Source organism: Sceloporus occidentalis, unplaced genomic scaffold (genome assembly GCF_023333645.1).
Source record: "Sceloporus occidentalis isolate IW3139 unplaced genomic scaffold, rSceOcc1.0.p SCAF_1, whole genome shotgun sequence".
NCBI classification, from domain to species: Eukaryota; Metazoa; Chordata; class Lepidosauria; order Squamata; family Phrynosomatidae; genus Sceloporus; species Sceloporus occidentalis.
In genome coordinates this window covers 48,936,639-48,950,949 of record NW_028316981.1, presented here as the reverse complement: position 1 = coordinate 48,950,949, position 14,311 = coordinate 48,936,639, and the positions used below count along the sequence as shown (strand labels likewise).

General features: G+C 38.9%; 1 protein-coding gene across 2 annotated transcripts; it reads left to right on the top strand.

Moving 5' to 3' along the window:
- The first annotated feature begins 58 nt into the window (after positions 1-58).
- Positions 59-10,753, top strand: MBD4 (methyl-CpG binding domain 4, DNA glycosylase). Of its 2 annotated transcripts, none has more exons than XM_089520670.1 (8): positions 59-244; positions 2,572-2,808; positions 4,449-5,227; positions 7,063-7,137; positions 7,724-7,858; positions 8,597-8,746; positions 9,458-9,561; positions 10,490-10,753. In XM_089520670.1, exons 1-8 carry the CDS (start codon positions 198-200, stop codon positions 10,568-10,570), a joined length of 1,608 nt encoding a protein of 535 aa, XP_089376796.1. In that variant the 5' UTR covers positions 59-197; the 3' UTR covers positions 10,571-10,753. The 2 variants fall into 2 exon arrangements, with proteins under 2 accessions (XP_089376796.1, XP_089376788.1); XM_089520662.1 differs by having other exon boundaries at positions 228-303.
- Positions 10,754-14,311: the final 3,558 nt, after the last annotated feature.

The window sequence follows — 14,311 nt, the reverse complement described above, 5'->3', positions numbered from 1 at the left end:
GTTTCAGTTAGGAGACGCGCGCGCGCGCGAACAAGCGTCGCCGCTTTAAAGGCACACACTAAAAAAAAAGAATCTCAGCGGGAGTTCTCGCGAGACGTTGCTTGATTCGATTCCCTGTCCCTCTTCCTTTTTCCTCCTGGCGGCGGAGAAATGGCGGCTGCGGAAGGAGCAGTACTGCGCATGCGCGTCTGTGGGATATGGGTTCCCGCCTTAAACAGAGAGGAGAAGGAGGAGCAAAATGGAAGTGCAAGAGGCGACGCAGCTCCCTAATAAGAAGGATGGATTTAGCCACGGGAGGAAGGGGTGAGGGGGCGAGCTATGGAGGGAGGGAGGCAAGAGTGGGCCACTGTCGGTCCTCCAGGTCTTGTTGGACTACAGCCCCCATCATCCCTCAGCATTGCTAGGGCTGATGGGAGTTGTAGTCCAGCAGCATCTCGAGGGCTTCATGGTCCTCCATCCCTTATAATAGTAATAATGATACCAGTGTTTCCCAAACTTTCATCCTCTAAATGCTTTCTGCTTCGCCTCCCAGAAGCCCTCTCCACTTTGGCCAACAGCCAGGAATTCTGGGAGTTGAAGTCCAAAACATTCAGGGGACCAATGTTTGGGAACCACTGCCTAATGCAGCATATATATATATATGTATATATATATATATAATTTTATTATTATTATTATTATTATTATTAATCATAGACTTCTACACACACATACATATATATATTATTTTATTTCATTATTTATTATATCCTTTTACTATGTATATATATATAATTTATTATAGCCTTTTACACATATATATTATTTAATTTTATTATTATTTATTATGGCCTGTTATACTTTTATATATATATGCATATATATTCCATATATATATACATATATATTCATATTCTTTTATTATTATTATTATTCTAGCTTTTTACACTGTGTGTGTGTGTGTATATATATATATATATAATTTTATTATTATTTATTATAGCCTTTTACACTTCTTTTATATTATTATTATTATTATTATTATTATTATAGTCTTTTACAATTTTCATTTTTTAACAAAGAAAAATCTCATCTCACTAAATTTTCACTCCGGCCGCATGAAACTATTGTATTTTATTTATTTCATTTCTGCACCACCTTTCTCCCAGGAAGGGACCCAACAAGGCGCCTCACCGGATAAACACCTTTTTTAAAACTTTACAATATTTTAAAAAAAAACTATTAAAATCATGTTGTTAAAACAGTATAAAATTAACACAATAACATACAAAATTTAATTCTTGAGTCTCTGACTGCAGAATAAATGATCTTATCATCAACGTAACTATCTACGTGTAAATGCATTCCAGGCTGTATCCGTGATAATGTAATTTAAAGGTGTAATTTTAATTTTGCTAGTTGTTTTCTGTCACAACTATTGCCGTTACGTTCAGTGATGTACAGGAATGACAACTTATGAATGTGTCTGTTGTGTGTGCCTTTAAGTCGTTTCTGACTTATGGGAACCCTCAGGTGAAGCTATCATGGGGTTTTCTTGGCAAGATTGGAGGATGCCTTCCCCTGAGGCTGAGAGAGTGTGACTCGCCCGAGGTCACCCACTGAGTTTACATGGCTGAGCCGGTAATCAAACCCTGGTCTCCAGAGTCATAGTCCAGCATTCAAACCATTACTCCGCTATTATCTTCTGGAACCCAACCATGAAGGTTGAAGACGAATGCAGCCATAGAATAGCTGAATGTTAGCGTTGTGTGAGACTAGGGTTAAACCTGTAAATTGTTGACTATGTTGCACAGGAGTTTTCTTGGAAGAAAAACCATTGAACTTAGAGGGAAAATCCACAGGATTAGGCTGCATATGTTTATAAGTATGTGTGAGAGCATATATTTCTGGAGAGTATAAATCCTGGAGATTAATGGATTATGGAAGCGAAAGAGGCGAATTAATTTGAATTAAGAAAGCATGAACTTCCTTCATGGATTGATTAGACCAAAGATCTGTTCAGCCCAGCACTCTAGGTGGCTTGAGAGATGAGACTTTTACTATACAGTTGCCCTGTCTCAGTCATAGAATTTAATGAGGAACATTCAGATGTTTGCTTCCACCTGTAAACCTCCCTGGTTATTTTACCCTTTAAAAATCATACAAGGAGGAAAAGACAGAATATTGACTGCAAATGTCTTCTGACTGATATTGTTAAGAGCCATCTGGCTGGAGGTGTCCTCTGTCAAAGTGACTAGCCACATAGTATCAGAATATTTTAGTAGTGATCACTGCAGCATTGTATGTTGCATGGCAGGGAAAGGCTTTCTTTAATTTAACCTGATTTTAGTGCCAGTCAGTTTTCGATGTCAGTAAAAGGAGGTTCCACTGTATGAGAATAAGTGAGACACATTTCTATGGAACAATTTTATTTTTTTTATTTTTCTTCCTGTGTCTATAAATAGTAGTAAACCAGTGCTGGGGTAAAATAAGAAGAGTTGTGAGAATTAATGATGTAGAGGTTAGAGCAGCTTCCGCACAAAGAAAGATTGCAAAGATGGCCCCTTCTGATGGTCTTGTGTTCACTTGCAGTGACAACGAACATGTGGCAGAAGATGAAGAAGAGAAGAGAGAACTTGCAGCAGAAGCAGCAGAGCACCTCAGTCCCGAAAAAGAAGAGATTGAGACCATCCAGTGGAAAGACGATGAAGCAGCTGCGTCTTTATCAGCTCCTCTGTGTCACAAAGGTGTTCCAGAAGGGTGGGAAAGGATAATAAAGCAAAGGCGGACTGGAAAAACAGCAGGAAAATATGACATATATTTTGTCAGGTAATGCTAATTATGGTACAGAGCAGAGAAAAGAAAGTACTAAAAAGAATATATGTAGTGTATAAATACACAGCACAGAGATGTTTCAGTTAACAAAGCAGATGTTTTCCTGGGCATTACATTTTACCAGAAAATTTGGAATCAGGGGCATAAGTAACATGAAAAGAATAGGAATAGGTTCCTATACCTAAAAAGAGGAGTTCACTACAAACATGAAATGAAACAGCCAGATCGGGAAACCTTTACAAGACAAAAACAAGTAAACAAAAACATTTTGAGCCTTCTAGAGACTCCATGAAGCCATCTTCTAAACAGGATCCAGGGTTTGTTTTTTTCCTAACATGCTGAGGGGTAAATGGTGAAGCAGGCTTATCATCATTATGTGATTTCCAGTCACTTCCGACTTACAATAAACCTAAGGCAGACCTATCACAGGGTTTTCTTGGCAAGATTTGTTCAGAGGGAGGTTGTCTGTGCTTGTATCTGAGGCTGAGGGACTATGACCTTTCCAAGGTCATTCAAGCAGTTTCCATGGCTGAGCAAACCTTGGTCTCCAGAGTCACAGGGAGAGTAACTGAGGTACTTATCTGATTTTGATGAATGAGTTTCAGGTTATTCAGCATGATGATGTGGATAAGTTGCTTGGAGAGGTGAGGCCAACTGCTAGTCTGTTAGAGTCATGTCCATAATGGCTAATTGGCTGCCAGAGGAGGACTGGCTAATCAGGTGGTGAAGGTTTATTTCTTTAGTTTAAATGCCATTCTCTCAGAAAGGGGCCCAAGGCAGCTCATAGATAAAATAGTTTTTTTAAACTTTACAGTAAAAATTTGAAAACAATTAAAAATGATTTTGCCAAAATAGTATAAAATCACATAAAACATACAAAAGTTAAAAACATAAACATAGTTGGATGAAATAGGTGGATTAGTGATATATCCATCTATATTCCAAATATTCCAGAATCATTTTTGACTGCCTTCCAGACTCACGTGGCAAGAAGAAGATGGAAGTTGTAGTCCAACACATCTGAAGGGCACAAGGTTGGGGAAAATTGAGCCCACCCAGTACGATGGAATACTGAATCCAATTTCAACTGGATAAAAAAGAGCCATTTCCTTTCTGCCTTTCCCTCAGCCAATGCTTGGTGTTTCCTGAGAAATTACTAGAGTCTACTTTAGTGCTCCAACATGTGTTCTTTATGTTGATCAACTCAGTGCTTTATAAACACTGCTGAATAGAGTATTTGCATGTACAAAACACCACATGTTGATTTAGTGGTTTCAGTGTTGGACTGTGACTGTGAAGACCAGGTTCTGATTCACTACTTGGCCATGAAACCCAATGGCAAGCCCTCTTTGAACAAATATTGTCACGAAAACCCCATGATAGGTTCACCTTAGGGTCAACATAAGTCAGAAATGACTTGAAGGCACACAACAACAACAAAACTGTATGTCACATCTTTTTTGTTGTGGTTTCCTCCTGGCACCACACTCAATCTGTAAATGTTTCAGTATGGTTTCAGTTTGTGTGTGTGTTTTTTCCAAAAACACGTATTTGGAATATAGATGGATATATCACTAATCCATCTATTTCATCCAAATGTGCAATAATGAACTAATTCACTTTCTTTATCTCAGTCCTCAGGGAAAGAAGTTGAGATCCAAACGTGCTCTTCTGGATTACTTTAAAAAGAACAAAGAAACTAGCCTTAAATTAGCGGATTTTGATTTTACTGTCTCTGTTCAGAAGAATACACAAAGAACCAAAGAATCTAGCACTATAACTGTGAGATCAGAAGCAAAGAACTCTCACACTAGGAGCCAGATTCTAGATCTTGGACTGCAAAGCAGTAAAGGAGAGGATACTCTGCAAAATAAAATATTGCCATTTCAGACCACTGCTGGAGATCTGGAAAATATTTCTATCTCTTTGCAGGGTGAGTCCACTGCAGATGATACCTCAACGGACTGTAATTTCAAAGCCAAAGGAAAGGGTACTGTTGGAATAAGGATTCAAATAAAGAAAGCTAGAAACACTTCAAAAAATAGAAGTTTGGATGATGGCCGAAACAAAAGACAGAGGATACCATCACGTAAAAAACAAGGGATTGAAAACTCTAAAAAAACAAGACGAAAGAATAAAGTATGTGTTCCACACTTGAAGGATGACATGCTGCTTTCCCAGCCAGAACTGGAGCACCTCATTGAACCAATTGCAAGTCTCTTGGGACAGAAGTCAGGCACGGACATTTTAAATTGTGATGAGGGTCACAGTGGTGTAGTACCAGCTGATGAAAACGTTTCAGGACTGGAAATGCAGAGAAATTTGATACTGCCAGAAAATCAGGACTTAAAGATTGCTCTCAGTGTGGACGTTTCGCAGACATGTGATGAAAGATGTTTTACTTCAGTAAAAGGTATATATGTCATTGTGAAGTGCCCTTCTGAAATTCTAGAAATGATACAAACTAATCGAATAGAGTCTGTAAGTAACAGAGCACTTTGTGGCCATTGTCTTTGTGCTCTATAGCGCTAGATCTGCACCAGTGAATCTTTGCTTCTGCTGGAAGAAGGAGATGCAGTATTTGTAATTCCTCAGTACTCCTCTAGAGGAGAAAATCTTCCAAAGCAGTACAAGAAGGGAAGCTTCAGGGGAAAGAGTGAACCAGTGAGATTGCCTCTCCACACTTTTCCTTCAGTAGGGGTCTTCACTGGATTTGGGCACAAACCTAGTTCTAGTCATACAGTTTGATGCAGCTACTTTCCCTCTGAGTATATTTTCCTCCAAATAATGTTGACCACCATGTCTAATTTATATTGTTTTCCTTCATTGCATGGTGCTCTCCATGGTAATTGACTATCTCACTGGTTCTTGATAAGGAAAATCACTTGCCTGCATCATGAGATGATGTGCTAGATCTGGGAATCCTTACCAAGTTTACGAATGACACAAAACCCGGAGAGGGTAGCTATCACCTTAGGAGATGAAAACAGAGTTTAAAAGGATCTTGATAAATTAGAAAATTGGGCTGAAACTAATAGAATGAAATTCAACAGAAATGTACAATTATACATTTGGGCCATAAAAACTAAATGCACCCTTATAGAATTGGGTTAGCAGTACTATATATGAAAAGGACCTTGGAATTATTGTTGGTCATAAATTGATCATGAGCCAGTAGTGTGATGCTGCAGCAAAGAAGGCAGATAATATTTCAGCCTACTTTAACAGAACTGTAGTTTCCAAGACAAAGGAAGTAGTAGTCCCACTATATTCTTGTACTAGTCAGATGAAATACTGCATTCAGTTCTGGGTGCTTCATTTTAAGATGGATGTAGACAAGTTGGAGCAGGTTCAGAGAAGGGAAATATGGATTATAGGTATGGAGAACAAAACATATGTGGAAAGATTGCGGGAACGGAGCATCTTCAGCCTAGTGAGGAGAAGACTGAGGAGGTGACATGGTTGTACTGTTTAAATATCTAAAGGGCTGTCACAGAGACATGTGTTCAGATTTGTTCTTTGCTGCTCCAGAGGGTGGGACGTGGTCTAATGGCTATAGGTTATGGGAGAATAAGGGGATTATCACACAGGAGGGTTTACCATCACTAAAACGTTCCTAAAGCATTCCTAAAGCGCAAAGATGTAATAGCTGGTTGCTCTTGTAAATCATCGTGAGACATTCCCTCACCTCTCCCATTGCCAAAGCGTTTGTGGAGCAGCCATTTATTCAATAACAGGAATCTCCATTATTGATGGGAGAGATGAGGGGACGCCTCAATGACAATTTACAAGTGCAACCAGCTATCACATCTTTGTGCTTTAGGAACATTTTAGCGACGTTTTACTGACAGTAAGCCTCCTGTGTGATACTCCCCTAGATTTCAACTGAACTTTAGACAGAACTTCGATGGTACCAATTACCTAAAGAGGGTTGGGACTCTTTCTCTGGACATCTTCAGGAAGAGTTTAGACGGTTACCTGCTGTGGATGCTCTACCTGGACTTTCTACATTTAGAAGGGGATTGGAGCAGAAAGCAAATAAAGATTTTTTTCAAAAATAACAGAGCGAGGGCCTTGAAAAGAGCACAATAGCTCTCATTCCATAGCTTACTAATGAGGATATTCCTCTAGGCAATAATATAACAACAGAATTAATAGTGCTTGTAAGAGAGCAAACAATGCTATGTTCTAGATTCAAAACAAATTATATATTTGCATGTATTCTTTATCTCGCTTTTTGACATTCAGAGAGCCGTATTCGAAGAACACAAGTGGGAAGAAGGAAAACCAGTCCATATTTTTCCAGTAAATTCAGCAAAGAAGGTAAATGGTTATGTGTTATATGGCTACGTATTATGGGAGTTATAAAATCTCCCATAGTATCTGCAGCCGAGTCCTAACTGTACTTGCATGTGAGTGTGTGAGTGCCTTCAAGTCGCTTAGTGATTTATGGCAACCACATGAATTTCATAAGGTTTTTCATTATTTTCTATGCTGCTTAGGGCTGATGGGAAATGTAGTCAAAAAGCATTTGAAGGGCCAAATTTGTTAACCCTCATTTAGAACTCTGGCTAATAAAAATAAAGTAGAGTCAGCCCAATGTTTCCCATCATAATTTGTACTCACTAAGGATTTATGCATACCGCTGTCCTCAGTAATGACTGCAGCTTTGGTCAAGCAGGTGGAAGAGGAAGGTTTGCAACATTAGTAGACATATCTTAGTTACTGTGAACAGTACTGCTGATGATTTCATAGAAACTATTGAAACAGCTCCATGACTCAGAAAATAGCTTACTGTACCAGTTTCTCTTTCTTTTCTGACTAACACAGATGGCTTTAAATAATATATTTTATAAGAAAAACAAAAGCAATTTATAGTCACATTTTGGTTTTATGTGTTTGGTTTTAGTTCCAAGCCCACCTAGAAGAAAGGCCTTTAAAAAATGGACTCCACCTCGTTCACCTTTTAATTTGGTCCAAGAAACACTCTTTCACGATCCATGGAAGCTTCTTATTGCAACTATATTTTTGAACAAGACTTCAGGTAAATAAGGACACCCCCTCCCACAGCAAAACAAGAAGAAACTGCTTCCCTGTTATATAATCCAAACTGTTGGACATGAATCAGATAGTTATGTCAGGCATTATGTTGCTGGACTGCAACTCCTATTAGCCCTAGAAGCACAGTCAGTGGTAAGTGATTATGGAGACTGTGGTCCAACAGCATCCAAAGGGTCTTAAATTTCCCACCCCTGAATTATGTGAATGGAGCCATTCATTTAAGTATTTTCAGCTGGTAAAGACTTGTGGACCTGTCCAAATACTTGCTTGATTCACATACGCTCCCCAACAATGTGGAATAGTAGTTGGGAGCAAACTGGACTGGGACAGGACAGAGACAAGTAGCAAAGTTGTCCTTAACCTCTGCAAAGTGAATTAGTGCTACTAACACAATAATTCAATTTGGGCATTGCTTGAGTATATTAAAATTGTCGTCATTCAGAAAAATTTAGCTGGCAAATTTTCATGAGCATTCTGAAAATAAATCTATTTCTGCAGATTGATTTTCTACCATGGAACTCACATGCACTTAGGAAGCTCAAATGTATTCCAGATATAATTATCTTTCTTGCTGTTTTATAGACAGCTGAAAGCCATGATTGAAAACATGATTCACCTCAAGTGACATCTGTGTAGGAAACTGATTTATAGCAGCTGTTGTCAACCTTGCAAAAGATGTTTGTACTTACATTACTATTCACAGTATCTTATTTGTAACTAGGAAAAATGGCCATCCCTGTGCTATGGGAATTTTTCAAGAAATATCCTTCACCAACAGTAGCAAGAACTGCAGACTGGAAGGAAATGTCAGAGCTCCTTAAACCACTTGGCCTGTATGAACTCAGAGCAAAGACCATCATCAGATTTTCAGGTAACTTCGTGTGGGTCCATAGTAGTCTTATTTAGAACTTGTATATGCTTTCTGAGTATTGAGGTGTTTTTTGTATACCAGAAGTATATAACCTGAGACCACTGGCCCTTATTCAACGCTAAAATTAGGCCAGACTTCATCCACTTTTTCCTACAACCCAGCTGAGCCTCCAGGAAAAAAAATAATGTCCTTTGGTTTCCAATATTGTTGCTAGGAGTATGAATCCAGCAATGTTGTTGGAGATCACTGTGTGGAGAGAACAACATGCCTTCCCATTAGAAATGGTGTTGCTTTTGAGCCTGGAGTTACTGCTATTATCAGCAGAGAAACAGCACCTGATAATCACTGAGGGATGGGAGAGACTTCCATTGCCCCCTATACATTAAAGTCTGTCTAGTGGGGCAACAGTCAAGTGATTCCTTGATCTCAACGGATTTAAAGCTCCCACTCACATTGTTAACACACAGCCCTACATTATCATGTTCTCGCTAGTTAGAAACGAGGGGCTCCAATGAGCATAAATAATGTCTGTTTGATACACTGAAGTGATAAAAAGGATGCATTTCTCCTTAGTACAGGTGTACTGTGCTTTTGTTTTTGCATTTTAAATAAACTTATGTAGTCCTCCTTTCCTAGTTCTTGCAAATGTAGAAGCACTAGAATTTAATGAAATCCACCCCAGATTTTTTAATACTCAATCTTGTTCCCTAGATGAATATTTGGTCAAACAATGGAAGTATCCTATTGAGTTGCATGGAATTGGAAAATATGGAAATGACTCTTACAGGATCTTCTGTGTCAATGAGTGGAAAGAGGTAACAGAAATGCTGCAATGTGCGTAAATCCATGAAAGATCACGAGGGCCTTATTGTCTGGAATGGACTGTTGGCAGTACTCAATCTAGGCCTCTTTCATATATTGCACGACCTACAGTTGTGGCAGTATGGTGCATGAACTAGAATGCTACGTAGAACTATTGGAAATACTATTACGATGTTTGCTTTGTCTTAGTAGTCCCAAAATAGGTATAAGGGATTCAATGTATTCTTGTTGCAGTGCTGCCAGTTATTTCAGTTTAGGCCTTGCAGGTGTAGGAGCAATTAGCTCTCTGAATTTGGTTTGTGGCAACACAGAGGGAGCAGGATTATCCAAACCCTTCTGACCTTCATACTCAGTCTTTCTTATTTTGTGCTGTTCAAGATAATTTTTTTCAATATATGTGTATGTGTATGATTTTGTCATCTTACTTCCAAGATATGAGATGCTATTTTAGCTATTGAAATATATTTCTATGGAATAAAGTAGCTAAGGCATAATGTAAGGCCATTCTCCCATTGTTTCTAGATGTTACAGTATCCCCAGCAGTTTGACCCTGTTCTTGTATGCTCAGAAATAAGCCTAATATTGCTCAGTTAGGTGAAGGTTCAAGTGTATTTGCATAGCATGAGCCATCATGGTGTTGTTTGCGAATTGGACTAGGACCCTAAGACAGGAGTTTGAATCCTCCTTGGCCATGGAAACCTACTGGGCGATCTTGGACAAATCCCACTCTGAGCCTTCTGCTGAAGAAATGTGGCCTAGAAAATCCTGTGATAGGGTTGCCATAAGTTGGAAATGACTTAAAGACAAACAATAACAAACATTTGCACAGATGAACTACAAGATGATTCCCACTGTGTGTTTAATTGCTGCAGGTATGATACAAATTTTATGTTTCTAAATTTTGATTATTATTTTTTTCAGGTACAGCCACAAGATCATAAGCTGAATATATATCATTCCTGGCTTCGAGAAAACTATGAGAAACTGAACCTTAATAATTAATACTATATAGACATGCCTTCCTGTTTCCAAAAACATCTTCTTGCTCTCTCAGTTATGATAAATATATTATTTTAATACATATTTGGACACTTTGAACGCTATATTAAATTCTAGTGTGGGTTTGTGTACATAATATGTTCAGATATTGGAATTAAAGTTGACTAGGAACTGTTTTTACATAAATGGCAGCTTGTTCAAATCATTCAGTCTTTCATCAGGGCAAATATCATATTGTGGAACATGTTCACCATTACTAAAATACAATTTTAGTGCAAAATAATCTTCCAATAGCTACTACAATGGATGGAGTTTTGTATTGTATTCACCTTTAATATATAAGAAATACAATTCCAAGAGATACACACTTGACCTATAGGCTCATGCACTCCCTGAATTTCTTCTGCCAATTTTGAGTGCTTCAGGTGGACTGTAAGTGATGCAATTACTCAGCCAACATTGGAAGAAAGGAATTTGTACAGACTGCTGGAGGGGAAGGCTGAAAGCAGAGCTCGGAAAGGTTGCTTTCTGAAGCTGTTATAGAATCTACCAGCCAACGAGACCAGTGGTTATGCTGGGTAGGTTCTGGAAGCTGTATTTCAGTAATAATTTTTCTAAGTTTGCAAAGTGATCTTGTAGCACCTTTGAAACTAACCAAACAAAAGACATTGTAGTATAAAGCTCTCATAGACTTGGTCTACTTCCTTGGATACAAGTCCTTGAAAGCTTATGCTGCAACATCTTTTGCTCAGTCTCAAAGGTGCTACAAGATCTCTTTGCATATTGATATTTCAGACTAACACAGTTCTATCTCTGAATCTATTTTCCAAGTTTTGTAAAGGGTAATTCTATCGACAGAAAGATCCTCAAGGGTTATGTTGAATAGTAGATGTACAAGATATCATTGCTCAAAAAATGCAGCTGCCTACTGGGGCCCTGGCCTCTGTCTCCTGCTCCAAAAGGAGAGCGAAAGGGTTGCAGTGTGGCTTTGCAATGCAGTCATTCTGAGAGCATGAAACAGTGACTTCCAGGTCACCTGGGAAAATTCCTCCATATGATATTAACTTGTCTTTGCCAGATATAAATGATTTGCTCAATTTATTTTTAAATATGTATTTAATACATTATATCCTTTTCTCCAATGGAACTTTTTGAGCAAAAAGGAATTGTTCTTAAATGATTCAAAGACATAGCCGTGTTTGTCTGGAATATCAGTATGCAAAGGGATCTTGTAGCATCTTTGAGACTAACTGAAAGAGAAAAGTTGTAGTGTGAGCTTTCGTAGTTGCATCTGAGGAAGTAGACTGCAATCTACGAAAGCTCATGCTACCAGCCTTTCTCTTTCAGTTAGTCTCAAAAGTGCTACAAGATCCCTTTACACCCTGCTTTGAATGATTGTAAACTTACAATGATGAAAATTGAACAACATGGCAAAGTAAAGGTGCATGTTTGAAATATTAAATGTGAAGTTTTTTGTGGGCTTTTCGGGCTATGTGGCCATGTTCTAGAATAGTTTCTTCCTGACGTTTCGCCAGCATCTGTGGCTGGTATTTTCATTCTCTGAAGATGCCAGCCACAGATGCTGGCGAAACGTCAGGAAGAAACTCTTCTAGAACATGGCCGCATAGCTCAAAAAGTCCACAAAAAACTATGGAAGCCAGCCATGAAAGCCTTCAACTTCACATTAAATGTGAAGTTTGAGCAGAAATGTTGGAATTTCACTTCATTATGAATATAGTTACATGTAAGCTAATCCCAACTGATTCCAGTAGAATTTACCTCTAATGTTTCTGATAAAGAATGGCTTCCTAGCTAGAGTTGTATATATTTATTAAAATATTTTAATTTTTTAAACACTTACAGTATTTTTATCCCGCTCTTTTATCATGAGATCTCAGGGCAAGTCAGCATGGTGTAGTGGTTTGAGTGAGTGTTTGACTAAGAGGCTGTACAGGCTGGCATTATACACTGGCCTCAGGGCAGAGGGGTGTGTGATATCCATACAATGTACGCCGTGTGCCTGACTACATGGCAGGCAGCGTCATAGCACTCCTTTGGTGCTGTGTCCAGATGATGTAGTGCCAAAAGAAACACCAGAAGATGCCCAGCAGAGGCAAAAGCGCCATTTCCAAAAAGGAGCCCCTTTTTGCACCACAGAAATGCCAGATTGGGGCCATGACATGTACCACGGCCCTGATCTGGCACTGAAAGGGACTTCAGCAGGCTGCTCCCAAGGGGTGATCTGTTTAGCCCCTCAGTCTCTGGAAACCAGGGTTTGAATCCCAGCTCAGCCATGGAAGCCCACTCCTGGACTATTGTTCAGCTCCTTGGCCACTTTTAACTTGAGCAGCCACAAGTGGCACTTTTCCAGGGTGACCAGACATCCTCCCTTCCCAGGACATGTCCTACATTTCAACCTTATTTTAAGGAGGAATTCCAAAGCATCCTCCATTTTGAGCATGCCTGAGAAGCATGAATTCACATTTCTATGAAGTGTTTTGAGCTTTTGTTTTCTCCAGAGGAGAAATTCCCACATGTCCTCCATTCTGAATATGACTGAAGCATGAATTAACATTTCTATGAAGTGTTTTGTGCTTTTATTTTTCTGTCCAGGAGGAGTTTCAAAACATTCTCCATTTACAGCGTAACTGAGAAGCATGATAAAGATTTATACAAGTGTTTTGAGCTTTTTATTTTTTGTCCAGGACAGAAACCTGGCAAACCTCCTCTTAGCAAACCTTGCCAAGAAAACCCCTTGGGGTTGCCATAAATAAATAATTCCAAAAGGTACTCATTTCCAGTTGCCCAGGGGGCCTTCTCATCACCTTCTCCTAAATCACGGAACGGCCTGTCGGAGGAGATTGTCAGATTTACCACTCTGGATGGCTTTTTTAAAAGAAACGTCACAGACAGACCTCTCCTGACAGGCCTTCCCTGATCGATCGATCACCCGGTCCCAATAACTGCCTCAAGATGTCCTGCACCAGTGATTACTACTTTTACGATACATTACTTGTATTTAATGTCGTTGTTTCCTTACGTGGATGTTTTAGAAAGAAGGATAAGGGGATTATGTAATTGCTATGTCTGTAATTTGTATTGATGTAATTTTGGTTGTGACCTGCCTTGATCATTTGGGAGAGGCGGGATATAAATAAAAATTACTATTATTATTATTATTATTATGAAGTCGAAGGCTTCCTCAGCTGGCATCCAGTTTTTTGTGGGTTTTACAGGCTAAGTGGCCATCTTCTAGAAGAGTTTCTTCCTGACGTTTTGCCAGCATCTGTGGCTGGCATCTTCAGAGAATGCTGCGTGTACAGTGTGTGTGTGTATGTTGTGTGTGTGTGTGTGTGTACTGTGTGACCCTGGGTAGTTTTTATATATATATATATATATATATATATATATACATACATACATACACACACATACACACACACACACACACATATACATACACACATACACACACACCACTCTCTTCCATGCCAGCATTCAATGAAGATGCCAGCCACAGATGCTGGCGAAACGTCAGGAAGAAACTCTTCTAGAGCACGGCCACGTAGCCGGAAAACCCCACAAAAAACTATGGATGCTGGCCATGAAAGCCTTTGACTTAATTTATTATTTATTTATTATATCATATTATTTATTATATATTTATTATTTTGTTTTTTATTACTATTTAATTGCCATGCCCAAAAAACCCACAAAAACTATGATGATGATGATGTCCTGAGG